The 26,140-nt window shown below is 44.7% G+C and overlaps 1 protein-coding gene across 2 annotated transcripts in view; it reads right to left on the reverse strand.

The window, feature by feature from the left end:
• The window catches only part of LAMA3 (laminin subunit alpha 3), a 250,418-nt gene that overhangs the window by 138,797 nt on the left and 85,481 nt on the right, over positions 1–26,140 (reverse strand). For both annotated transcript variants that reach the window (XM_043889262.1, XM_043889260.1), the window contains 9 exons: positions 18,216–18,350; positions 11,806–11,943; positions 10,798–10,844; positions 9,761–9,860; positions 8,998–9,050; positions 8,431–8,536; positions 7,589–7,688; positions 4,205–4,361; positions 138–270 (listed from right to left, as the gene is read on the reverse strand). In XM_043889262.1, the coding sequence (XP_043745197.1) occupies positions 138–270; positions 4,205–4,361; positions 7,589–7,688; positions 8,431–8,536; positions 8,998–9,050; positions 9,761–9,860; positions 10,798–10,844; positions 11,806–11,943; positions 18,216–18,350 (969 nt within the window). The remainder of the gene's footprint in view (positions 1–137; positions 271–4,204; positions 4,362–7,588; positions 7,689–8,430; positions 8,537–8,997; positions 9,051–9,760; positions 9,861–10,797; positions 10,845–11,805; positions 11,944–18,215; positions 18,351–26,140) is intronic.

The following is a 26,140-nucleotide window of genomic DNA, read 5'->3' on the forward strand; positions in this document are numbered from 1 at the left end:
GGTACAAAGGACAGAGCATAAGGGTACCAATCATGACAGTCTTCATGTTTTCTGAAGAGATCAACTTTTGTGAAAATTGGAGAAAATGTTTCACTAATAGATCACTTCATCCGAAAGCAGCTTGAAAATTTACTCACCTGCCTTAGCCCAGGATGGATAAATAGTTATATGACCAGATACTGCTTCAGTCCCAGGGTTCATATATCTTAGAACAACATGAAACAAGGAGAGACTTGACTTCCCCACATTTAACATGATTCTTACTTCATTCTGAAAAATACCAAAAACCCATAAAGTATAGAAGAGACAACTGGTTAAAAGAAATGTTAGCCAGACAGCGACTTTATTCAAAAGTTTCACTACTGGGCTTCACTACACACACACACCCACCCACCCACCCCCCACACACACCCACACACACACGCACACACTCAAACACATACACACACACTCAAATAACACCACATGCACACCCACTCAACAAGCACCAAGTGACTAACTCTGTGAAAGATGAAAACAGGCAAGTCAGCCAATCAATTAAAATCACTTACAATTAAAGTCACAGTGAAAACACACTCCCCTCAGCAATCAAGCTCCTCTTTTGACCTTTTAGCAATCAGGCATACAGAGCGGAAGGTTAGATGAACTAGTTTAGGAAAAGCCACAATGACAGGGGCAACCACCATTGGCTGGGAGAAATAAAAAGACAGAAGAGAAGGAAGAGACAGTGTATTAGAGAACACCACCAGCTGTGTCAGGAGAGACAACTCCAGGGTCTACTTCCCATACATAGCACTAGAAACAGTCACAGAAAGCAGCAGAGGCTAAGGAGAGTTTGTGAAAAAGTGAGTGTTATCGCTCAGTCGTGTCTGACTGTTTGTGAGCCCATGGACTGTAGCCCACCAGGCTCCTCTGTTCATGGGATGTTCCAGGCATGAATACTGAACTGGGTAGCCACACCCTTCTCCAGGGGATCTTCCAGACCCAAGGATCAAACTCGGATGCCCTGAATTGCAGACAGATTCTGGACCACCTGAGCCAGCAAGGCAGCCCAAGGAGAGGTTGTAAGACCCCAAATACATCAGTGATGAAATCTGGAGGTAACTAAAATACACCTGCTAAATAATATGGAATTTATCTCAATCCCTATCGGAGAAAAACGTGGGCTATCTGCTGGGGACAGGGAATTGTGCTGGTCCCCAGGTCCCTGGTCCTCATACAATGCTGTGTAAGTGTTGCTGTGCCCATGACCTTGAAGGAGAGTGTAGACTACTTCAATTCTGAACCACAGACCACATGTCCAGATCTAGCTGCATCCCAAGGAAAGTTCATGAAACACGGAAATTTCTAAATCAGTAGTTCTTTAGGCCTTTCCTCCAGCTCCTTTGGTTGAAATGAAGGGGATTTTTGTTGAATGGGACATCAATGACAGTAAAGACTGGTGCTAAGTAGAATCCCTTGCTCTGGGAGAAGGGGTGGCAGCCAACCCACCCTGAGGATCTCCATGGCCCTCACAGTTTGATGGAATTCATCTTTAAGGGTTGATTCTAGGGCTTCCCTGGTGGCTCAGATGGTAAAGAATCTGCCTGCAATGCAGGAGACCCAGGTTTGGTCCCTGGGTCAGGAAGGTCACCTGGAGAAGGGATGGCAAGCCACTCCAGTATTCTTGCCTGGAGAATCCCATGGACAGAGGAGCCTGGTGAGCTACAGTCTGTGAGGTCCCAAAGAGTCGGATATGAGTGAGGGATTAACACTTTCATTTTTACATCATTAAGGGTTAAGTCCACACTGGAAAATAATAATGCAAGAATGTATTAAGGGCAGAGTAAAGTAAGTGGTGATTCCAGGCAACACCACCCAAGTTCTCTGACTAAGAATACTAACAGAAAAATCCATCATTAGAAATTCATTCTTCTGTGTTAACCAGCTATTCTTTCAAACTGCAAATACCTGGGAGGAGGTATATACCTTAGCTGGGCTCTTAGTCACTCCACTCGCATCCTATTATGATTCAGTGGAATTCACTGCCTTTTTCTGAACAATGGAGTAAGAGTAGGGAACCAAAGAACTGCTATATTTGGGGAAGACAGAAAACAGTGATGTGTCTAAAATTGCTAGGTACTGTTAAAGAAAGGCAACCTAGATAGGGGACTCTGCCAGGCGAGTAGCAACATTAGAATCAATGACGGCCCCTAGGGAATTGTGAGCCCATCCCTGTTTCTCTAAGAGCTGTCTGATTTTTTAAGTTATTTTATCTATCTATCTTCTACCTGTCTAGTTGTTCCAGATCTTAGTTGCGGCACACAGGAACTTCAGCTGTGGCTTGCAAATTCCTGGTTGCAACACAAACTGACTTACAATTATCATCAACTTGCCTCTTTATTCTCAGCTTCTCCATTAAGCAGCAGCTTAAAGAGAACAACCTCAAAGAGAAATTCTGACAACAAAACTACTCAATGACTATACAGAAATGTTGTTACAAATGTAATATAAATTCCAAAGGCAAACAGGCAATGTGTGAATTCCTTAATTATTCCACTGCAAAGCCAAAAGAAATGGATACAGTAGAGAGGACTGCAGGAAAGCAGAAATATGGAAAGAAAAACGGAATAGCACTGACCACAACTCCTCCTTTATCTTAGTTTATGTTCATATAGTAATTCAGAGTTTTAAAAAAATTTTTAAGTATTGGTCAAAAATCAGCAATACAGGTTTTATTAGCATTATTTGTCAACTCATTTTTATTCTCCACAAACGGCTTTAAAGAAAAAGGTCTCTCGTGAGAGGCCTAATCTCATTTGGGAAACTTCTTTTTAATTAAAAAAAATTTTTTATGCCACACCTCAAAGCATGAGGGATCTTAGTTCCCTGACGAGGGGTCGAACCCAAGCCCCCTGCAGTGGAAGTGCAGTGTCTTAACCACTGGACAGTCAGGGAAGTCCCTGGGAAACTTCTTATAAAAAGAATGGAGCTGACAGTCAACATATTAGACACACAATAGGACATAATTTATGTTTCAGTTCAGTTCAGTCGCTCAGTCGTGTCCGACTCTTTGCGACCCCATGAACCGCAGCACGCCAGGCCTCCCTGTCCATCACCAACTTCCAGAGTTCACCCAAACTCATGTCCATTGAATCGGTGATGCCATCCAGCCATCTCATCCTCTGTCATCCCCTTCTCCTCCTGCCTTCAATCTTTCCCAGCATCAGGGTCTTTTTAAATGAGTCAGCTGTTCGCATCAGGTGGCCAAAGTATTGGAGTTTCAGCTTTAACATCAGTCCCTCAAATGAACACCCAGGACTGATCTCCTTTAGGATGGACTGGTTGGATCTCCTCGCAGTCCAAGGGACTCTCAAGAGTCTTCTCCAACACCACAATTCAAAAGCACCAATTCTTCTGCACTCAGCTTTCTTTATAGTCCAACTCGCACATCCATACATGGCTACTGGAAAAACCATAGCCTTGACTAGGCAGACCTCTGTTGATAAAGTAATGTCTCTGCTTTTTAATATGCTGTCTAGGTTGGTCATAACTTTCCTTCCAAGGAGTAAGCGTCTTTTAATTTCATGGCTGCAATCACCATCTGCAGTGATTTTGGAGCCCAAAAAAATAAAGTCAGCCACTGTTTCCTCTCTTTCTCCATCTATTTGCCATGAGTAATTTATGTTTAGTATCACCTAAATTTATATAGTCAGAATAAAGAGGGGCAGGTTTGTGAAAATTTCCTTGCTTTAAAGGATTATCTCCTCATACATTGCTTATTTTGTACATTGGTTATTTTTATTTGACAATTTTGTGTTTTTTTAAGTGTTGGAGAAAACGTTTCTCACTTGTGGCTTTTCACTTACCTTTGTATGTGCTGTAAACTTTTTAGACAATAGTCTGTGTTACTTTTAAGAATTATTTTTATTATGTTGAAATTTAAAAGTTATACGATTTTTTTAAAAGTCTCCAGGGATAAATACCATCTTTAATTGCTTCATTTTCTGATTTGGTGACCAAATTAAAGTAACAGTAAGCTGTGAAATTAATATATACGCTTAATATAAAATCCAACCTTAGCCCGAGCCCCATCCATACTCCGAAGAACAAGAATCCTGGAGTCAGATTTGGGGCGAGTCCACATTCTGGGGGACCCACTGAGAGGGCTGTGGGTGAACGTCTGGGCGGCTCTGCCCTGAGGTGGGTCCCCTTGGCTGCTTACCTGCACCGGAGTCATCTGAGCGTACCCCCTCCAGCTAAACTCTGGAAACTCCAGGGGATCAAATCCAAACCGAAGTGCTCTTCCACTGGGTGTAGTGCCGTCTTCAATCTCGTACCTCATGTGATGCAAATCCGGGAAATAGTAGTTGTTTTCAGGCCTTTATTATAAATAAAAAGTAAACGAGCATACAGTGAACTGAGGTTCATTGATAACCCAAATATCCTTTAATCCCAGTAGGTGGCACTAAAAGAACTCCCCCATAATTAACAGAACACATTAAATATGGACAAGGGAGAGAGGCCCCCTGCTTTCTCTCTAAATCATTGCTTTAACTCATGTAAACATTCACAAAAAATACATCCAACTCCTACTCAGTCCAGTTAGAGAAAATAATTAAGAACAACCCAGTGACGGCATCCTCTGAAATGTTCTAAATGGTTACCAACCATTTAGCAAAGTCAAACTGGGTTATTTGCTATAAATTCATTCATTTATATACTCATATTCACTGATTACATAAATATTAATGATTTTGCCAAGCACTGTTGCTAAGCAGCATAGATATAATAGTGAACACGACCGTGAAATTTACCGTGAATACATATTACTTTATGACAAATACTTTCCTAAGCTAAGTTTACAAGTTAAATACATTTTCTCTACATATACATATATGTTTTGATCATTAGAATGACTTTTTTATGCCTTGTCTTCTCTTATTGTACACCTGTAAATGGACTCAGGAGTCCAATATTGGTAACCACAGAGAAGGATCAAAATTATTCTAATGCAGGACTTCCCTGGTAGTCCAGTGGTTAAGACTCCACACTTCAATTGCAGAGGGTAGAGGTTCCACCCCGGATTGAGGAACGAAGATCCCACATGCCATGTGACAAAAGTTAAAAAACAAAACCAAAATATTCTAAACTTTCTGTGACATTTTATATTCAAACAACTTTAAGTCCTTCAGAATGGTAGGATTTTGACAATCCAGTCCCAGGCTAACAGGTGTTGATGGATTTAAAGCCATAAAGACCAATTAGTCAAGGAAAATAAAAGGCCTGCTCCTATACTGCAAGTAGAATTAGGAATGCTTACAATTTTTCTGGAGCTAATTTATGAAGAGTCCTAAAAATGTTCATTCTCATTGACCTAGTAATTCTACTTTGGGGAATATTTTCTAAAGAATGATTTTATAGGGTCAAAAATTAACATCAAAGAATGTCTATAATAGTGAAAAACTTGAAACAATACAAATGTACAATTATGAAATAATTAAATTTTAAAATATTATGCAACAGTATTTTAACACTACTTAATTACAGTGGATAATGTTCATGATATCATGTGAAGATATTGATATAAATTAAGTAAACAAATTCAATACTAATTTTTATTCATAGACAAAGCCCAGAAAATATACAAAAAAATATTAAAAGGGGTTATCTCTGGGTGGTAGAATGAAGACTTCCTTTTGCCTTTTTACTTTCACTGTACTCCTTAAAATTTTACAATGGATACATATTACATTATCACAAAAACTTTAGAAAACAAAGTGAATGTGATTGCTTTCTCAACTTGTAGGGAAAACTAAAAATGCATATTATAAACATTTGGAGGAACTGAGGGCAAAAAGATGCAAGATTTATCAACCTGGAAGAAAGGTGGTGTGGCATCTACATTTCTGGTTTGCTAACCTTTTATTTCAGTATTATTCACTACTAAATCAAAGGACAATTTAAATCCCATGTGTATATACGTGGAGCTTCCCAGGTGGCGCTAGTGGTAAAAAAAACCTGCCTACCAATGAAGGAGACATAAGAGAGGTGGGTTTGATCCGTCATAATCAGGAAGACTCCCTGGAGGAGGTCATGGCAACCCACTCCAGTATTCTTGCCTGGAGAATTCCATGGACAGAGGAGGCTGGTGGGTTAGAGTCCATGGGGTTGGAAAGAGTCGGACACAACTGAAGAGACTTAACACAACACAACCCGTGTATATATGTATTGACTGTAATGTTAGTATTATGGCCTCAGGATAATTTGGGTAATTTATTCTGACGCATCACTTCAACTTCCAAATTAGCCAATCACCTACACAGCAGGAAGGAGAAAAAACTCATGCTGGTTAAATAGGGGGAAAGCTCGCTTTATCAACAGGAGGGAGGAAAGAGGCAAAGCATGGGTGGAAAATGTTTCTAAGCCAATTCACAAAGTTCCTCTGTTTCACCATGAGCCTCGTTGGTCTACAGGAAGACAAAACTACAGATGTGCCCGTCTTCACACTCATTTTATTATGAATCCCTGTGACCATCATTTATTTAGAAAGGACAGGAGAAAGCACAGCTGAGCAGCTCTGAGCCTGAGACCTCAAATGCTGGGAACATCAAGGAAAAGGAGAGATGTTCCATTCTGTCAATAAATAAGACGGTTCACTTGACTACATTAAAGATCTCTTTATTAACCTGGTGACAAGGCAGAAACAGTGAAGATGAGATTTAGAAGACGCTGCATGTCACAAGACTTTCAGCAAATGATTCAAAGTCGGCATATTAAAAATTAGATTCTTCCTCCCTCCACGGAGGGACACTTACGGATGGATCATGGTTTCAGATAAATATAGAAACTGCTAAACAATTGGGACAGAAGCTGCATGTGCCATACCCGCTGCAGTCCCCCTGGGACCTCAGTTTCCACCTGGCTCCCTTGCTCCTTCCATTCACTGTGATTTGCTTCTGCATGAGATGGGGGACTTCCTCTCATTCCTAAAGCTGTCTCACCACCCCCAGCACCCAAGCCCCACAGTCATGGGTCCAGAAAAAGCAGCAGAAGGTGCAACTGCCAGGCTCCTCCAGGCTGGGAGCTCACATGGATGTTCAGCCATGAGAACCCACCTCCTGACTCCAGCCCGAGACTTGCCCAGCTGGCTTTCTGCCCCTCTGGGAACTTTCCAGTGAGGACACTGTGTGACCTGCAAAGTGGAATCATTTTAGGGCAACTTTGTACCTCCTGCTTTTTTTTAGAAAAAAGATTGTTTTTTGACGTAGACCTTTCTTAAAGTCTTTACTGAATTTGCTACAACATTGCTTCTGATTTATGCTTTGGTTTTTTTGGCTGTGAGGCATGTGGGATCTTAGGTGCCTGACCAGGGATCAAGCCTGCTTTGGAAGGCGAAGTCGTAACCACTGGACCACCAGGGAAGTCTCTACCTCCTGCTTTAATTGGACTCACAGACGAGTGTCTAGACTGCAGATGACAGCACAGCTTCACTTCCTGCTCTCTCACTGTGGGACCCCTCCTCTCTCCCCAGGACCGTCGGCACAGACGGGACTCTGAGGAAACCTTCACAACATCAGAACACAGAGGCATCTTCCTGAGGACTCACCGCTGGCAGGCCTTCCCCACGACGTGCCCTCGGCACTGGCAGACTCCGGAGGGCCCGCTGCATACAGGGGTGACGGCTCCACCGATGTCACACCGACACCCTGAGAGTCGGGAAACAGCCGGGGTCACCCATCACAGCATCTCCAGGCTGGAGGCCTTCCCTCCCTCTATGAGGAGTGGAAACCAGGAGTGGAAACCAGTGGTTGCCTTCTTTCCCAGGACGTGTCTTACATCCAGGAGGTATTTGAAATTTGTAGGAAAATCCCAGAGAAAGATGGCACGGTGCCCCCACCCTCCCCCGGCCCAAGAGTCCACCTGAAACGCGGAGACGCACTGGTAGGCCACTTCCAACTCCGCTGTACCACGTAAAGTGACAGCAGCCGGGGAGCTAAACACGATTCACAACACAGTATGTTGTAAACAGTAGGTGCTAAGGAGAGGCTGCTTGAAAGATATCAGAGTGGCCTTGTGGGGCGACCACTCCTGCAGTTGTATTATTTAATGTGGTATTATCTTGTGTGAACTTTTTTAATATTTCAAATTTATCTCTAAAATGACTAAGTCTTGATGTTATTTACATCTCCCCCAGGGCTCCCCTGCACCCCAATTATGATTTTTTATAATTGACCCAACAGTATGCTGGTAGAAGACAAGGGGAAGCAGCTCTGGTTGAAATTTACTACTCGTCTTAAGGGAATTCTGGCCAATTTCCCTAGACAGAACTTTTCAGTCCCATTCTATCAGAAAGTCAGCAAGAAGACAGTGAACTTGGAAGCAAGGTTACTCTGTAGTCTTTGCCCATCAACATTTTTGCCTTACACAGGAACCCCTGGGAGAATTTACCTTGACACCCAAAGTAATTGCTCTTTTCCAAAGCAAAATATCCATCTTCGCATGTGTCACAGGAATCACCACCAACATGGGATTTACAATGACAGTCACCATCTAACTGCAGAACAATGAGCAGATGAAAAAATTTGGTGAGATTACAGAATTTGCTGGGCTTCCCTGGTGGCTCAGATGGTAAAGAATCTGCCTGCAATGCAGGAGACCCAGGTTCAATTCCTGGGTCGAGAAGATCCCGTGGAGAAGGGAATGGCAACCCACTCCAGTATTCTTGCCTGGGAAATCCCATGGACAAAGGAGCCTGGCGGGCTACAGTCCATGGGGTAGCAAAGAGCTGGACACAACTGAGCCACTTTGAATACTTTTTCACAGAATTTGCTAATCTTCAAGATTTCAAACTGGCTTGTTTTGTCCTATGAAGCAGGGTAGCTGGGATTTGAAAACTCCCATGAAGATGGCCACATGCTATACAATTACAGAGGTACTAACCCCCTCTTGCATAAATCCCACAATTAACTGTTACTATATTCTACCAGCATCCCAGGAAAAATTGGTCCACGTTACCTGCCCACACTCTCCAATTCCGCTCATGGTTCCCGCCACGTGGCATCGGCATTCTGGGAAGAGAAGAGAGCATTCTTGGACCAAGGTTACAGAAAGGCCAGTTCCGCCTCTAGGTACAGGACACACTAATAATAATATGGGTGCAATCACTTTCCAGCATGCTCCAACAGAATTCCAGTTTGCATCCATCAGGCCTAAAACTGGATTGCTTCCTGGGCTCAGAAGAACCCAACAACTGGATCAATATCATCTACCTACAAGAAGTACTGGTTCATTTATGACCACTCATAAATGACAAAAGCTGCACCGTCATGGGATTTTTAATCGATTCTAAGGTTGAGGTTATTACTGATATGCTTACATGAAAATATACCCTATTGAAAAATATTCACTCCACTGAGCTATCTTTAGCTTGGTGTTTTTCAGTTCTATCCTGGCTTCCAACTAAACATAAAATGAAAATAAAGTGAAACCGGAAAGTGTGGATTATAAAAACAAGGCGGAAAAACCATTTATCAAGCAGCTGCCATGACAAACACCATGATACATATGGAAACAGGATATAAATCCCTTGCTGAGATTTCGAAAATGATAGAAGTTCTGCCAAAAGTCGGGGGGGTGAGACATCAAAACATTTACACAGAATTTCAAACAAACTGAATGGATTAAATCAATAGCCCTTTTGTGAGTTGAGTCACTGAGGTAGAGAAAATTAAGAGGAAGTTACAATATATTAAAAAACACTGAACGTAGGAAACCTTACCTGAACATCCATCAGGGTTTTCTCTGGCCAGATTCCAATATAATGGTTTGCAGATGCTACATGAAGGACTTTCAACATGAAGCTTGCATTGGCAATGGCCCTTTAAAAGAAAAGTAATCATCTGACATCTTAGAATGAAGAGGTTCCCAAACAAGCATTCTGAGAAAAGCTGGTCACAGAAATATATTTTGGTCATGAAAAGTAAATTAAGTATATTCGGGGGGAGTGAAAGTACTGGGTTGATTTTAACAATCTGCTAATTGCTTTTGTTTTACTATTTACTTATTTGTTATACACAGAATCCACATATGTGCTTAAAATTGGAAAGTTCAGAATAAGAAAAAATTTTAATGATTCTTATTTACAACATTGTCATTATCTGTGGATTCTGTTACACTGTGGATATAAATCTAAACGGAAAATATCTGAACATTTAACTTGCTGAGATTCAGTAGAAATTAGATTTATCTGCAAGCATGTTTATAATATGCAAGAGTCACCTCCTTGCTTAAACATCATCAAGTCCCACAGTGAGGACAGAGACTTTCTCCCACTTTCCCTCCAGAACCTGGGGTTCCAGCTTTTGCATGCTTTGAGGCTAAGAAGATAATTTCTAAAGTGCTTAGAAAATGAATCAGAATGCCACAGCACTGTGCTTGGAGTAACATCAAGTAGACTACAATTACTCTGTACACAGACAGCTTAATTAAACGTTTACTGGCCTTTGATTTTCTTAATTTTAATTATGTATGTCAGGCTTATGTGCAAATCTCTAGGGAGGCAATGCCTTCAGAGGAACGCTAGGACTCCACAATTCTACAAAAAGTTTAAATAGACCGTATTCTTTTGTTTTTGACCAAAAGAAATTACAATATCATATACGCACTTTGAAAAAGAGCAATAGCCTCTTCAAGCAATTCAGCCTCAGGTCTTAATTTAATTTATTTTTAATTTCAGGAAGCTCACAAATGTGTCAGTTTCAAATAAATATCAGAATAATAGTTAGAACTGCAACCCTTTAACAATATTCTACTTACCAAACTGGAGTCCAGAGTTCCGGCTGGGTCACAGACATTGCTTGAGCCTGGATATGATGTATAAATAGTTATATGGTGTAGAAATGTCTGGGATTTTAATGTTCATTTGTCCCTTTGTTTTGATGTTTCAAGGTTTTTTTTTTTTTTAAGGTTTCCTTGTTTTTTAAACTAGTGCATCTATATTTATATTTTTTAATAGATGGGTGGCTAGGACTTTGCATGTATTCAGTTGGCCAAAAAGTTCATTTGTATTTTCCTGTAATATCTTATGTTAAAACCCAAAAGAACTTCTGGGCCAACTCAATAATTCAGAAAAAGACACCTCTAAGACATAGCCTTCGTGGTCCTTACTCCCCAAATCAACCTTGTGGTCACTCAACGACTCTCTTCCCTGCCTCCTCCTAAAAGTTCATTTCTAAATGATGAAAAGGAGACTGGGGAAATGAGTCTAGACTTTTGAACATCCTTAGAATTATCCAGAAGAGGGCAGTATTATACAAAGAGTTTTTTTTTTTTTTTTAATTGTCTAATTCAATGCTGGGCTTCCCCGGTGGCTCAGAAGGTGAAGAATCTGCCTGTAATGTAGGAGACTGGAGTTTGAGGGAAGATCCCCTGGAGAAGGGCATGGCAACCCACTCCAGTATTCTTATCTGGAGAATTCCATGGACAGAGGAGCCTGGTGGGAGTCATGGACACACTGAGTGACTAACACACTAACAATTAGCTGTTACAGAATTTGTAAGTACATTTTTTAGTTAACCAAGACTTACTTCTTTCATTATCACAGCCCCCTTGCTCTCCACCTGTACAAAAATTGCGTCTAAAATTAATTAATTTCTTGCCTTCGTCAATCTCACGTTATAAGGGGAAGAATCAGGCAGATTAGGGTCAAAAGTGAAGCGGTGACCAACAGTGGGCCTGGCAGGCTTTGCAGGCTTCTCTGGGAGGCTGGCCACACACACAAGGTGGAGAGGAGCCCACCGCCCAGCCATCTGCGGTCCTCCCTACCTTGGCAGTGGGGGAAATCAGAGGCGCCCGAGAGACACCTGTCGCACCGCTGCCCCGTGATCCCCGGCCGGCACGCACACTGTCCAGTCACTGGGCTGCAGGGCGTCTGGTAGGACCCAAGGGCTGAACACTGGCAGGCTGGATGAAAAGACCTCAGTCAGAGCCACAGCAGGGGCACCCGGGACCCGCATAAGAGCACGGAGCTGGGGCCCGAAAGACCCAAAGGCAGTTCCAGCTTCACCTCTAATCAGACTTGGAACCTGAAACAGATCGCGCTGTTGCTCTAAAATGCAGTTTCCCCTTTTTTAAGTGGGAATAATATTAGTATCTACTTGATAAGAGCCCAATGGGGTAGAACTCCAGGAGAGGGACTAGAGAATTAGTGACATGGTCCGAAGAAACTAAACATAAGAGAGAAGAAACAGGTCTAGTGCTGCTCAGCCAGCTCACGTCAGACAGCAGAACAAGGACTCAGCTCTTCGGCTATCCGGGCCAGCATCCTCCGAGGCCCCAGATTCCCTCCAGGCCTGTCTGCAGAGATCAGGCCCCTACCCAGGGCAGACGACTGAGGAAACGTTCTTGGGCTCTGGGATGGTTTATGCTTGGATGTTGCCTAGGCTGTAGGGCTCAGATGTTGGCTCAACACCAGTCCAGGTACGGCTGAAAAGGTGCTTTGTTAGATGTGACGAACATTTAAGTCTGCTGACCTCGAGTAAAGCAGGTTACTCTGCACAGTCTGGGTGGGCCTCGTCCCATCAGTTGAAGGCCATACGAGAAAAGACTGAGGTTCGGGAGGAAGAAGTAATTCCACCTCCAGACAGCCTGTGGACGCCAGCTGCAGCATCAACTGCCCCCTCCCTCCCTGGGTTTCTAGCCTACTGGTCTGCCCTGCAGACTTTAGATGCAACAGCCCCACAAACACAAGCGCTGATTCCTTAAAATAAATCTATCTATCTATATCTACATCTATCTATATCTATAGATATAATAAGTCCCTTATATAGAAACCCTCATGTTGCAAGCTTTCAAAGATGCAAACGTGTGTTCCTCCAATGACAGGCACAAGCGAAACTGCAGCCTGCCCTCCGTCTCCTGTTGCTGACGAGCCTTTGGCTCTACCATCTCCCACCTCCTCTCCCTCCTCCAGTTAGTAACTCTTCTTGCCTGGTCAGGTGATGCCAGCCCCTGTGTGTCAGCCCTTGCACTGTACTACTGTACTTTTCAAGGTATAGTACTATAAGGTTAAAAGTGCTTTCTTTATTTTTCATGTTTGTTTTTTATGTATTCTTGGTGTGAAAAGTATTATAAACCCATTACAGCATGGTACAGGGGCTTCCCTGCTGGTTAAGAATCCACCTGCAATGTAGGAGACCTAGGTTCAATCCCTGGGTTGGGAAGATCCCCTGAGGAGGGCATGGTAACCCACTCCAGTATTCTTGCCTGGAGAATCCCCATGGACAGAGGAGCCTGGCGGGCTACAGTCCCTGGGGGCACAAAGGGTCGGACACACCTGAGCATCTATGCACACAGAATTCAGTACCATATAACCGATTGTGTCAGTGGGTACCTAGGCTTACTTTGTAGGACGAATGAACGTGCTCTGGGGCCAGAACCCATTCATAGGTGGGGGAATGACTGTACAGACACACATCCTATGGGTTCTGTCTCTTTGGAGAGAACCTTTGTCCCTTTGTCCTTTTGGAGAGGGACCCTGACACAGGTCCTCTCTGCTCTTCTTCCTTTAAGGAAGGGAATGCAGAGAGCAAACACTCATGCTGGCAGCTGGAGCAGCAACAGGAGCCTGGAGCAACAGAGGAGGCAGCTCCAGCCAGCATCACATGGGTGAAATTAAAAACACTGACTCCTCCCAGGACCAGAGGGGTTGTCTAGGGAGCCTCAGAAGACGCAGACACACTCCAGAGGTGAAAACAAAGACACGGCCTTAAATACAGGTACATTATTTTAAATTGTGAATGACTCAATCTGGCATCACACTTTGGGTTTCTATCCGGCTTATCAATGAAAGCTGCCAGCTCCCAAATCCAAACCCCAACACTGACAGCCTGTTTCTCACTCTTGGAAATACCACTAGGCTTTGCAAATATTTTAAATCTGCTCTTTGCTTTGATCCAGGTCCTTCTGAGTTTTTGGAATCTTTTCTTCTCATCTGCTCTTCACTGTGCTTCTGCTTTGAGATACTTTGATTCTCAAAGAGTATTAAAAAATGATGATATTTAATAATACAAGGAATCAGGGAGCCTGTCTGCTGTGCTCCCCCTCAAATCTTCCAGCCTCAAGCACAGTCCTGGTCTTTCTTCTGGTTGTTGTTCACGCGCTCAGTCATGTCTGACTCTTTGCAACCCCATGGACTGCAGCACGCCAGGCTTCCCTGTCCCTCACTGTCTCCTGGAGTTTGCTCAACCTCACATCCATCGAGTTGATGATGCTATCAAACCATTTCATCCTCTGTCGCTCACTCTCCTCTTTCACCCTCATCAAGAGGCTCCTTAGTTCCTCTTTGCTTTCTCCCATTAGAGTGATATCATCTGCATATCTGAGGTTGTTGATATTCCTCCCAACAATCTTGATTCCACCTTGGGATTCATTCAGCCTGGCATTTCGCCTGATGTACTCTGCATATAAGTTAAATAAGCAGCATGACCACATACAAACTCAACATACTCGTCCCAATTTTGGACTAGTCCGTTGTTGCATGTCCAGTTCTAACTATTGTTTCTTGACCTGCATACAGGGTCCTGGTCTCTATGACATGCCAAACAGATATTTATTAAATGGAGGAATAAGCAACTATTGAAATCCTTTCCTGGGTCCAGCCCTGTAGTTCAACTGATGTTTATTTTCTCGTTGAATCTTGCAACACTGCTGTGTGAGGCACTGCTCTGGGGGACGCCACCCTCTTCCCTGTCAGTGAATAAACTCACAGAGTGAGGCGACACTGCCAGGCAACATGTAAATTTCGAGAAAAAGAGAGCTCCTTATTATTTCAGGGGTGCTCTCGACGCCCAGGATTTTGGAGGTCTTCCTTCTGTTGGAAGAGCAGGCTGGCACCTTCTCCATCCGAGCCACAAAGCCAGCATTTCAGTTCCATCGTAGTGAACACCCTCCACCTCTCTGGCTAACTGATCAGACCTACAGAAAATCCCAAGGCTTCTTCCAACCGCCTCAATGTTCTAGACAAACACTGAACTGCAAAGCGAAGGGCCAGTTCAAAGCAAAATTGCACAGGACTTGGCCCATCCTTCTGGATTTGGTTTTCCCCCTTGGAAAGGCTGGGGGGGTTCTCCCGGGGGCATCCCAGGTCAGAAGCCTGCCCCTGAGCTGCCACCCGCCTTCCACTGATGCATCTGGCCTCTTTCCAGGGCCAGTTTGTCTGATTTGTGAGAATACGCTGACATGTAGGAAAAGGTCAGACATGCACTGGTAACATATATATAGGACTTTTCTAAGGAACTACCTGTAACCACAATCCAAAGGCTACGGCAAACTCCAATGGGGACAGTTCAGGTCCCGGGACACTGAGGTTTGGGGGCAGCTTCACTGTGACAGGCTTCAGTGCCAGCCATGGGAGGCCCCCATTCTCTACACTCCCACCCTCCTGGTCTCTGCTCTAAGTGCTGACTAGCGGCTACTTAGCAAAATGCACAAGGGAAAAAGCAGGAGGAGGAAGGAAGAGGAAAAGAAAAATCAAGAAGAAGGAGAAGGAAGGAAGGAAGGATGGATGGAGAGGATGAAAGGGAACAATACCTCCCACCCACCCCCACTCCCCCGCCCCCGCCAAAGGACCAAGTTCACAGAGAGCCTCGGTATGTTTTCCGCTTACAGGTAAAGTGCTAAGCCAGACGTCAACACAAACATAAAACTGAAATACACAGAGACGATTCTCGTCATGGCCTCACATCTATGATTTGACTTTCAGCTCCAATCAAGAAAACTGCAAGCACTTCAGTGAATCCAAAATAAAATGAGAAGAAGACAGCCTTGAGCTTAAAGTCTGGAGCAAATTAAGCTAATGCAAAACATAAATACTGAACTGCAGTTGGCAAGAACAATTAGGAAGGGTTTTAGGATTCTTTTTAAGAAGATTTAAAAAAAAAATTTTAAAGCAATGTAGAGCAAAGCCACACAAGCATTCTTTGGCAAGATATATTGGACCCTCTGATGTAGCATTTGTGGCTATACAGGTTCGATTCTAAAATTCCATGGGTCAAGCAACCAACTTCATCTAAGAAAGGTCACAAATTGAAATACTGGGTCAGACCTCAATGCTAGACCAAGTTCAGATTTCAGCATGTCTGGCCTTCAGCCACTGGCTTCAACACTGCCCAAAGGAAAAAAAAAAAAAAAAAAATTAAAAGATCACCAAAGCTGTTAGAAAAAGTGAGTACCAGAGAAGGGAGACCATTGGCAACAGAATGTGAGAGCATCCCAAAGGCTTCCAGAGCCTAATGGCTCAAATCTGGAAGAACAAACTTGGCGGCACACCTCTCCACGCCACTAGGAATGAGGCTGCCCTGATCTTTCTCCTGTTTTTTGTCAGACTTCATCTTCACTACTCATAACCTCGCCTACTCCTAACATAAACTTCTCTGGGATTGGTCCCTGAAAAGTCAAAGTGTAGTCGCTCAGTCAAATCTTACTCTTTGTGACCCCATGGACTGTAACTCGCCAGGCTCCTCTGTCCATGGGATTCTCCAGGCAAGGATACTGGAGAGGGTAGTCATACCCTTCTCCAGGGAATCTTCCCAACCCAGGGATTGAACCCAGGTCTCCTCCATTGCAGGCAGATTCTTTGCCATCTGATCCACCAGGGAAGCCCAGACTGGCCCCTAGTGGACCTTGAAATGGAAGGTTTCCAACTTATCTCCCACCTGCTAATTCTTCTTCACTTTGTCAATGAGACATTTGGTGCATTCAGCTTAAATTACAAATGTAATCATCCCTACCTCATGCTCTAAACCTTCATTATTTGGGATGTCCTTCCATGGAGAAAATATACCTTCAAGGATGAGGTTACCACCCCAGACCAGAGTCAGCTCAGTACTGAATCTGCCTCTAGGATGATTCGTACAACTCCAAATAAGGATCAGCTGTATTGACGTTTCAACGGGAAACACCTGGGTGTTCCAACCCCTAATACTGAACTTCCCTGGCAGAAGTCAAGGCACAGAAAGTAAAGATAACCCACTCCTTTCCTTACCCTCCCATCTGCGGGTGATCCAAATCTCTGGGCGGGAACTGCAGAGGGTTTCTGTGGCCCAAGAGGCCAAGACTGAGAAGAGGGGCAGAGGATAGAGGCCCAGGACAGGTCGAAGGACCAAGAGGAAAAGCAAGCGGGGATGTGGCACACAGACATCTGTGCATACAGGGAGATCGGCCAGGATTGGGGTTACAGGCTCTTAAAATGATGTACAGCAGCGGTCCTCAACCTTTCTGGCACCAGAGACCAGTTTCATAGAACACAATTTTTCCACAGGTTGGGGCAGGAGAGGATGGTTTGGGGATGATTCAAGGGTATTACATTTACTGTGTGTGTTATTTCTATTATTATGTTGTGATACATAATGAGATGTTGGAGTTAAGATACCTTGAATTAATTTGGGATTTACCTTATGGGTTTGGTTCAAGCCCTTAGTTCAGAAGAGTGGGTAGCCATTCCCTTCTCCAGGGGATCTTCCCGACCCAGGGATCAAACCTGAGTCTCCCGCACTGCAGGCAGATTCTTTACTGTCTGAGCCACCAGGGAAGCCTGCAATGGGGGAGGACCCAGGTTCAATCCCTGGGTCAGAAAGATACCCCTGGAGAAGGGCATGGCAACCCACTCCAGTAATCTTGCCTGGAGAATCCCATGGACAGAGGAGCACGCTGGTCTATAGTCTATCGGGTCGCAAAGAGTCGGACATGACTGAAGCAACTTAGCACACACATATCACTGACCGCACACCTACTGTTCTTCGGGGCCTGGGCCAGACTCCTCCCTCTCCCTCCCTCCAGCCCCTTCGGTGACTCTTACTAGGATGGGAGACTAAGAGACAGACCAAGCGGAGAGGAGGAGGCTGGTTTGGCAGGTGCTGTCCTCCTTCCTCGAATCCCCAGCCTCCTCCGCCTTGTCTGCCCGGCAGGTTCCTAAACACTGTCCAGGTACCACCTCCTCTCCAGAGCCCACGTGCTTGACCCCTGGGGAGGAGGAAGGGTGAGGTTGAAAGACAAAATCAGGGAGGTGACATGGCCGGGGTAGGAGGACGGTCACATGTAACATACATATATGAGCCAGCAGCTCACTCATTTAAACGGTAGGCCACACAGTTCTGCCAAAAGGAGCCTCTGAATTTCCTTAGGAGGAGACTTATCTCAGGGGACTGACGGTTACTATGTTCATGTTGCTCACTTACCTTGGCAAATAGGGAAGGAGTAGAAACCCGAGCGGCAGGCATCACACCGAGCGCCACCCACGCCGGGGCGGCATAGGCACCTCCCTTGGGCATCACAGATTTCAGGGAGAACTCCTTCCAGGTTACAGTCACAGCCTGCGAAGGGGAAGAGACGTTCAGAGGGGTTCTCCATCCTTCATCCCTTTGTGTGTTTCTCCTTCACCCAGGTGTCTGCCATGGAAACCCAGATTCTGAGTTATCTATAGTTTATATCCAAGCCCATAACTTAAAGGCAAATAGATGGGGGAAAATGTGGAAACAATGGCAGATTTTATTTTCTTGGGCTCCAAATTCACTGCAGATGGTGACTGCAGCCACAAAATTCAAAGACACTTGCTCCTTGGAAGGAAAATTATGACAAACCTAGACAGTGTATTAAAAAGCAGAGACATCACTTTGCCGACAAATGGACATATAGTCAAAGCTATGGTTTTTCCACTAGCCATGGACAGAAATGAGAGTTGGACCATAAAGAAGGGTGAGGGCTGAAGGATTGATGCTTTTGAACTGTGGTGCTGGAGAAGACTCTTGAGAGTCCCCTGGACTGCAAGGAGATCACACTGGTCAAACCTGAAGGAAAACAACCCTGAATATTCATTGGAAGGACTGATGATGAAGCTGAAACTCCAATACTGTGGCTATCTGATGCGGAGAGCCAATTCATTGGAAAAGACTGATGCTGGGAAAGATTAAAGGCAAAAGGAGAAGGGGACAGCAGAGGATAAGACTATCACATAGCATCACCAACTCAATGGATGTGAGTTTGAGCAAACTCTGGGAGAAGGTGAAGGACAGGGAAGCCTGGTGTGCTGCAGTTCATGGGGTGGCAAAGAGTCAGACACAACTCAGTGGCTGAACAATAAATGGTTTACATACCAGTCCTAACCCAGAAGGCTGAGAAAGACTCATCTTTAAGGGAGTAAGACATCTCGCCAGGAAAAATCAGAGATGCCATTCAGGAACCTCTACGGCAGACATTAGTTTACAAAGTATCTGTAATCTTTTAGCATCCATGACTGTGGGAACAACTTTTTCCCCCAACTCAGCCTTAGTTGGGCTTCCCTAGTGGTTTAGGTGGTAAAGAATCCACCTATAATGCAGGAGACCTGGGTTTGATCCCTGGGTCGGGAAGATCCCCTGGAGGAGGGCATGGAAACCCACTCCAGTATTCTTGCCAGGAGAATCTCCATGGACAGAGGAGCCTGGCGTGCTGTAGTCCATGGGGTTGCAAAGAGTCGGACACGAATGAGCGACTGAGCACGCACGCACACACACACACACGAGCCTTATTTAGTAAAATTTCAACTTCATAGATTCCCACTGAATGACTATCTTGAATTAAACATATTTCTACTTCCATTGTTTAGAAGAAAAGAGATGGACATCCATTCAGCCCTGATCAGAGCCAGATGTGGCTCTGGGGGACCTCACTGGGCTTGTTTCAAGCCTGCAGGCACCAGCCCTTCCCAGCAGACAGCGTGCTCCTCTCCATCTCAGGACCTCCGCTCTGGCCGGTCAGTCGTTGCGGGCAGTGCCCTTCCCACGTTCCCTCACATCCTTCAGTTCTCTATGCGGGGAGTCACCACCTCAGGAAGGCCTCCCCCCCACCCCAGTCTGTACCAGCAGCTCCCCCGTCCCTTGCCCACTCTCTGCCTTAACTTGGGTTTGTCTTTCACACTTTAATTACTGAAAACACTTATTGGCTGCGTGGCTGACTTTGACCAGTAGAATAAGGGGAAAGCGCTGTCCTGGGATTTCAGAACCCAGAATTTCAGAATTTTGTAGCTTTGTGGCTTTATGACAGGCTTTGTGGCTTCCATTCTCATGCTCTGGGAACCCTGAGATTGCTGGGGGTGGGAAGGGGTACTCTGTCTGACCTCCTCGAGGACAAAAAACCACAGGGAGAGAGACACTGAGCTGTCCCCAGTGGACCTTCCAGCAAGTTCGGCAGGAAGACTGCCCAGCCAAGCCACAGAATTGCAAGAAATAAACCATGATGTTTTTAGCCACTAAATTTAGGGGCTAAATAGATAATGAAAGACAGCAATAAATGAAGGAAAAACCTATCAGACTAAACACTTAGGGAGAACTCACCTCAGGACACCTGCTGCCATGTACAGGATGTCTTAATCAGTAAGTATTTCTCAGAAAGACAGGGCTCTTGCTCAACTTCATTATGGATGGATAGATAATCAGGTCAAGCAAGAGTCCTGTTAAGATAAGCATTTTATAGGTGAGAAAAAAGAGGCTCAGAAAGGTTAATTAACTTGCCCGAGGTCACACAGCCAGAAAAGCTGAGTAGGAATGTGAATCCAGGTCAGTCTAGTTTTAAAGCCCCATGCTCTTTATATGATGTGAAGGATACAAGCTGATGAAGTGAAGTGAAGTCGCTCAGTAGTGTCCGACTTTTTTCAACCCCATGGACTGTAGCCTACCAGGCTCCTCCCTCCATGGGATTCTCCAGACAATAATACTGGAGTGGGTTGCCATTTCCTTCTCCAGGGGATCTTCCTGACTCAGGGATCGAACCCAGGTCTCCTGCATTCCAGGCAGACACTTTAACCTCTGAGCCACCAGGGAAGCCCGTATACATATTCAAACCATTCTTGTATTTAAAGAATCTACATTTCTATCAAGAACGTTAACATCTAAACCTGCAACACGGTCCCTTGAGGCAGTCCCTAAGGTAGATCAAAGATTTGACTGGGTTAGCCCTACTTCTCAAGCAAGAGAAGTCTCATGCATTTTGGAAAGATTTTCTACAAGGGTTAAAAGTAGTAGATCATTTGAAGAGTCAGCTAAATCCCACTCCTTCCCTTTGCCCTTTTTCATGTAAAAGGTTGGTAACAGAGCTGTAGAATTATTATTATTTTTTTTTTACAATAATGAAGGAAAAAAGATCAGGGTAAGTCAGAACAATTCTAGTCTTTGCATAATCTTTAACTTGCTCATACTTCAATCGAACAGTCACCTAACTTGACAGAAGAGGCACTAGATGTGTCCAAGAGCATAGTGATCACAAGAGAAGCCTTGGAACTCACGCTGGCATGACCACCTACCTGTCTGTCCATCACAGCTGCCACACGAGGTCCCAGTGCCACAGCCCCGTAGGGGGAGACCACCACAGTGAAATGCAGAGGTTTACTGTCAACTAGCCTTGGCAATAAGCCAGGCATTGGAATTCAGTAAGAAACTTGAACTTGACATTGGCATTGAAGTCCAAGGAATCTAGATTTACTACCATTTGTAAACAGAAAGAAAGCATCAAGTACCTATGCTTGCTAAATTTCTGTTTCTGAAATTTACTTTTTAACTTAGGTGTGCTTTCTGTAGTGCAGTGGTTATCATGTTCTCATGACACTTTTTTTTTTTTAACTTATCTGGCAAATACTCCCACACAGTACAGGAACCAGAGATTTCTGAGGCCCCTTCCTTCTTCTTCACCCTCACCTCCCACCTCCTCACCAGGTCGTAGTGCCTGTATCTTAGGAAGGTAGCTGGAATACTCCCCTCCTTCCAGAGTTCCAGAGTCTTCCTCCAGGACCTCATCCTTGTTTGCCTGGTCTATTTCAAGATTCTCCTAACAAGGATGTCTGCTTCCCATCTTCTCCTTCCAACCCACTCTCCACACTGGTAGCAGGAGTGATCTTCCTAAAAAGTCAATCATTTCATGAAAGAAGGTGAAAGTGTTATTTGCTCCGTTGTGTCCGACTCTTTGCGACCTGATAGACTATAGACTGGCGTGCTCCTCTGTCCATGGGGTTCTCCAGGCAAGAATACTGGAATGGGTTACCATTCCCTGATTAATCTCCTCCATGGTGACCTGATGCCTTCAGGACACAGTTCAAAGACCTCAACATGTGTGACACAGCAGACCCTTCAAAATCTTCATGCTGCCAGAGCCTGCACAGCACTTTGGCGTAAACTAAAAAAAAAGGTGTCTCTTCAAGATCTTTCCTATCACTTGCTGTAAAATTGTCAACACAACATCTAATGGAAAACTTCAAATGATGTTTAGGCCACCTCAATCTATACAAACCCGTAATGTCCTCAATGCCTCCTTCTCCTGGTCCCAGGAAGCCCTTCTAGAACTGTACCTTTTTCTTTCCTTCTTTCCTTCCTCCATTCTTCCTCCCATCCTTCCCATCTACCTTCCCACCTTCCCTCCCTCTCTTTTGTAAGAAGCTATAAGGATGACCCTCATGTCTGCTCCTATTGCTCTGTGTTCTTGCCTGGTGGCTCAGTGGTAAAGAATCTGCCTGCAATGCAGGAGATGCGGGCTCAATCTTTGGGTTGGGAAGATCCCCTAGAGAAGGAAAAGGCAACCCACTCCAGTGTTCTTGCCTGGGAAACCCCATAGACAGAAGAGCCTGGTGGGCTGCAGTCCATGGGGTTGCAAGAGTCGGACACAGCTCAGCGACAAAACCACCACCACCTTGCCAGGTCATAGGATTAACTTCTGCTGCTATAATTGTTTGCCAGTGTGTCTCCTGCAGGCCTGGGGGCTTCCAGAGAGCAGCGACTGTGAACTAGCAGCTGCCTTGCCCATGCCTGGTACAGAGAAGGCACTTAATAAGAGTTCAGTGAATGAAGAATATGCTAAATATTCAAGACTCCAGTGCTCTTTGGTAAACACCATTCCTTGAATTCTGTTTTACTGGCATCTACAGAGAGCCGCCAAACTAAGATATCAGAATTCACCTGTCTCTCTCTAAGCCATATGTGGCCTGTCTCCATGCCAACAGTGGCTGCCCCACCCTGCCAGGCAGGTTAAAATGCCCAGCCTGGGGAGGGACAGAGCGCAAAGGCATGCCCCAGCAGGCTGTCACCCCCAACTCTAAGAGTTTTCATCATTAGCACATGCCACAGCCCCACCCACATTGACTCACAACTTGGCAAGGACAAATAGCTCCTCTGGAGAAGGGAATGGCTACCCACTCCAGTATTCTTGCCTGGAGAACCCATGGACAGAGAAGCCTGGCAGGCTACAGTCCATGGGGTCGCAAAGAGTCGGACACGACTTGGCAACTAGACAACAATCACAACTAGCTCCTTACAAAGTGATCAGGGGAATCAAAACCTTTTCATGGGGTCAAGGAACCTCCAGGCAGCCATGTCTTCCAACCAAATGGGCTGCTTTACAAATCCATCCCAAGATGGCATCACTCTCCTAAAGCAAGCACTTAGAGTCTTTCTGCAACTGTTGATTTTGCTCTTCATCACTCTTCGTTTGAACTTGGAGGAATATAAGAGTGCCCAGAGGCCAGTGTCCCTCTAGAGGGACTGTTTCATGTATCCTTTCATTTTCAAAAAGAGCCCTTGAAGATATGTCTACTAAACATGAACTTTCTAAAAATAAATGCCCAGTGGTTATAAATGATCACTTGGACCCAGAAAATCCCAATATTATCCAGGGTCATGTAAAGCTAAAAACATTTTGGCCTACAAAATGGTTCTGTCCTTTTGCTTCAAGTCTCCTTTGTTTCAAGTGTCTGGAACTGAGCCTATGGAATTTCTAGAACAGTACTTCTCGATCTGGGCTGCACACTGGAATCTCCTGGTAAAACATCATTGCCTGGGTGTGGAATTCCAAACTCAAGAGATGCTGATAGAGTCCCCGGATCTGTAAACTACGGTCTGAGGGTCAGATCCTTTTGTTTTAGTAAACAAAGCTTTATTGGAACACAGCCGAGCTCATTCATTCATGTATTGTCTATTCTTTTCATGTTACAACAGCAGTCGAGTACATGCAACTTTGGCTACAAAGCTGAAAATACTTATTATATCTTTACAGGAAAGTCTGCCAACCATGAAATACAAATTTCTTCTAATCAGAGCAGTGGTTCTTTTTTTTTTTTAATCAGAGCAGTGGTTCTTAACAAGAGACATACACCAGAATCATCTAGAAAATATGTTCAAAATACCAGCCTGAACTTCACCCCTAGAAATTTCCCCAGGTGGCGCTAGTGGAACCCGCCTGCCAATGCAGGAGACATAAGAGAAGCTGGTTCGATCCCTGGGTCGGGAAGATCCCCTGGAGGACGGCATGGCAACCCACTCCAGTATTCTTACCTGGACAATTCCATGGACAGAGGGGCCTGGTGGACTACAGCCCATGGGGTCACAAAGAGTCGGACAGGACTGAAACGACTTGGCATGCATGCAAGAGACAGGCCAGAATCATCTAGAAAATCTGTTCTAAACACCAGCCTGAACTTCACCCTGGAAATCTAGATTTAAGATCTCAGGGTGAAACACAGGCATTTACACTTTGTAAAAGCAAGTTCTTAAACACAGCTTTGTGTAAGAACCACTGAGAAGACATGAAAACATTAATGGGCCTCAGTGAATTAAAATCCTCAGGGATGGGAGAGACCTGGTATCATCCAGTGTTGTGTATCTCCTGGCAGTTGAGATGTTTGTACTCCTAAGGTTCACTGCCAGAGGTCAGGCCCCAAACTGGGTATTTTTAAAGTGCATTAGTAGAAAATCAAATTGAATGGGATCTCTCTGCTTTCAAATTCCCAAACAAATCTAACTGCTCTAAGTGGAATTTCTTTTCCTCCAGGCTGTGTTCTGAGGCTTCCCTAATATTTTGTAACAGAAGTCTGAACTTCCCTTCTAATTCAATTAAATTTCCTTCCCTAAGTCACCACCAGACTATCTGGAGAGAAAAGGGAACAGAAAAACAAAGGGATTACTGGAAACAGACCAGAAACAGAGTATCTAAAACATGCTTGTGGAAGGAGACCAGAGATGTGTATTGTAATCCAGGCTCAAAAGCTGAGCCCCATTCTAATCAAACGGCAAACAAGGACACACTTGCTGTACCCACTGTGGGTAGAATACCATGCGTGGAGATCAGGAAGTAAGTCAAGCACAGCTACCGTCCCCAAGAGACCAAGGGTGTGTGCACATGCATGCTCAGTTGCTTCAGCTGTGTCTGACTCTTTGCAACCCCATGGACTGTAGTCCACCAGGATCCTCTGTCCCTGGGATTTCCCAGGCAAGAATACTGGAGTAGGTTGCCATTTCTTCCTCCAGGGGATCTTCCCGACCCAGAGATGGAACCTGCATCTCCTGTGTCTTCTGTATTGCAGATGGATTGCTTCTCTTTAAATAAATCAGTACCTTTTTGTGATACTTTTAATGAGATTAAATGAACAGAAATCTGGCCAACCTTTATTATAGGGAGTCAGTAACTTCAAATATCCCCAAAGCGACCTTGAATCTATGCGATCCATCACCTGCCTTTGGAAATTCTTAACTGGAATATTTTACACCAATGATACGAGACACAGCCTGAGGGATGCGTAAGTTCCCCATTGTGAATGATTCCCATTTAAAAGGAGCACCTTGTACAAGACACAACCCTGCATACTAACCATCTAACACATTAGTGATTTTACTTATTTATATGTTAAATATGTTACTGTATGAGTTGCCCCCACTCTACACCCAACTAAAATATAAGTTATATAAACTACAGGAGGGCTGGGAAATTTATTTCACTGCTAAGTCCCCTGCAGCCAGAACGGTGCCAGACACATGGCAGGTGCTCACAAAACACATGCAGAATCAGGGATTATGTAGACAGAGCACCTCTCCACCCCAAAGCCTGCTTCTGCACACACAGCCACTCTTCCCTGGGCACTTTTCTGGCTGCAGCAGCTCCTGGGCGCCCCCTGCAGGCCAGGTCCAGAGAGGTAATGGCCCAGAGGCAGCCCTCCCTACCCGGCAGGTGACTGAAGTTCTCCATTTAGCTGGGAGAACGCTGAGCAAATTCTCTGCTGTCTCCCAGAGCTGCCATGAGGGTTGCAGCTCCAGGAGCTACCGCAGGACCAAGCTCGCTAAGGCGTCTTCATAAACGGCCCCTTCAGTCTCAG

Source organism: Cervus elaphus, chromosome 27, assembly GCF_910594005.1.
Source record: "Cervus elaphus chromosome 27, mCerEla1.1, whole genome shotgun sequence".
Taxonomy (NCBI): Eukaryota; Metazoa; Chordata; class Mammalia; order Artiodactyla; family Cervidae; genus Cervus; species Cervus elaphus.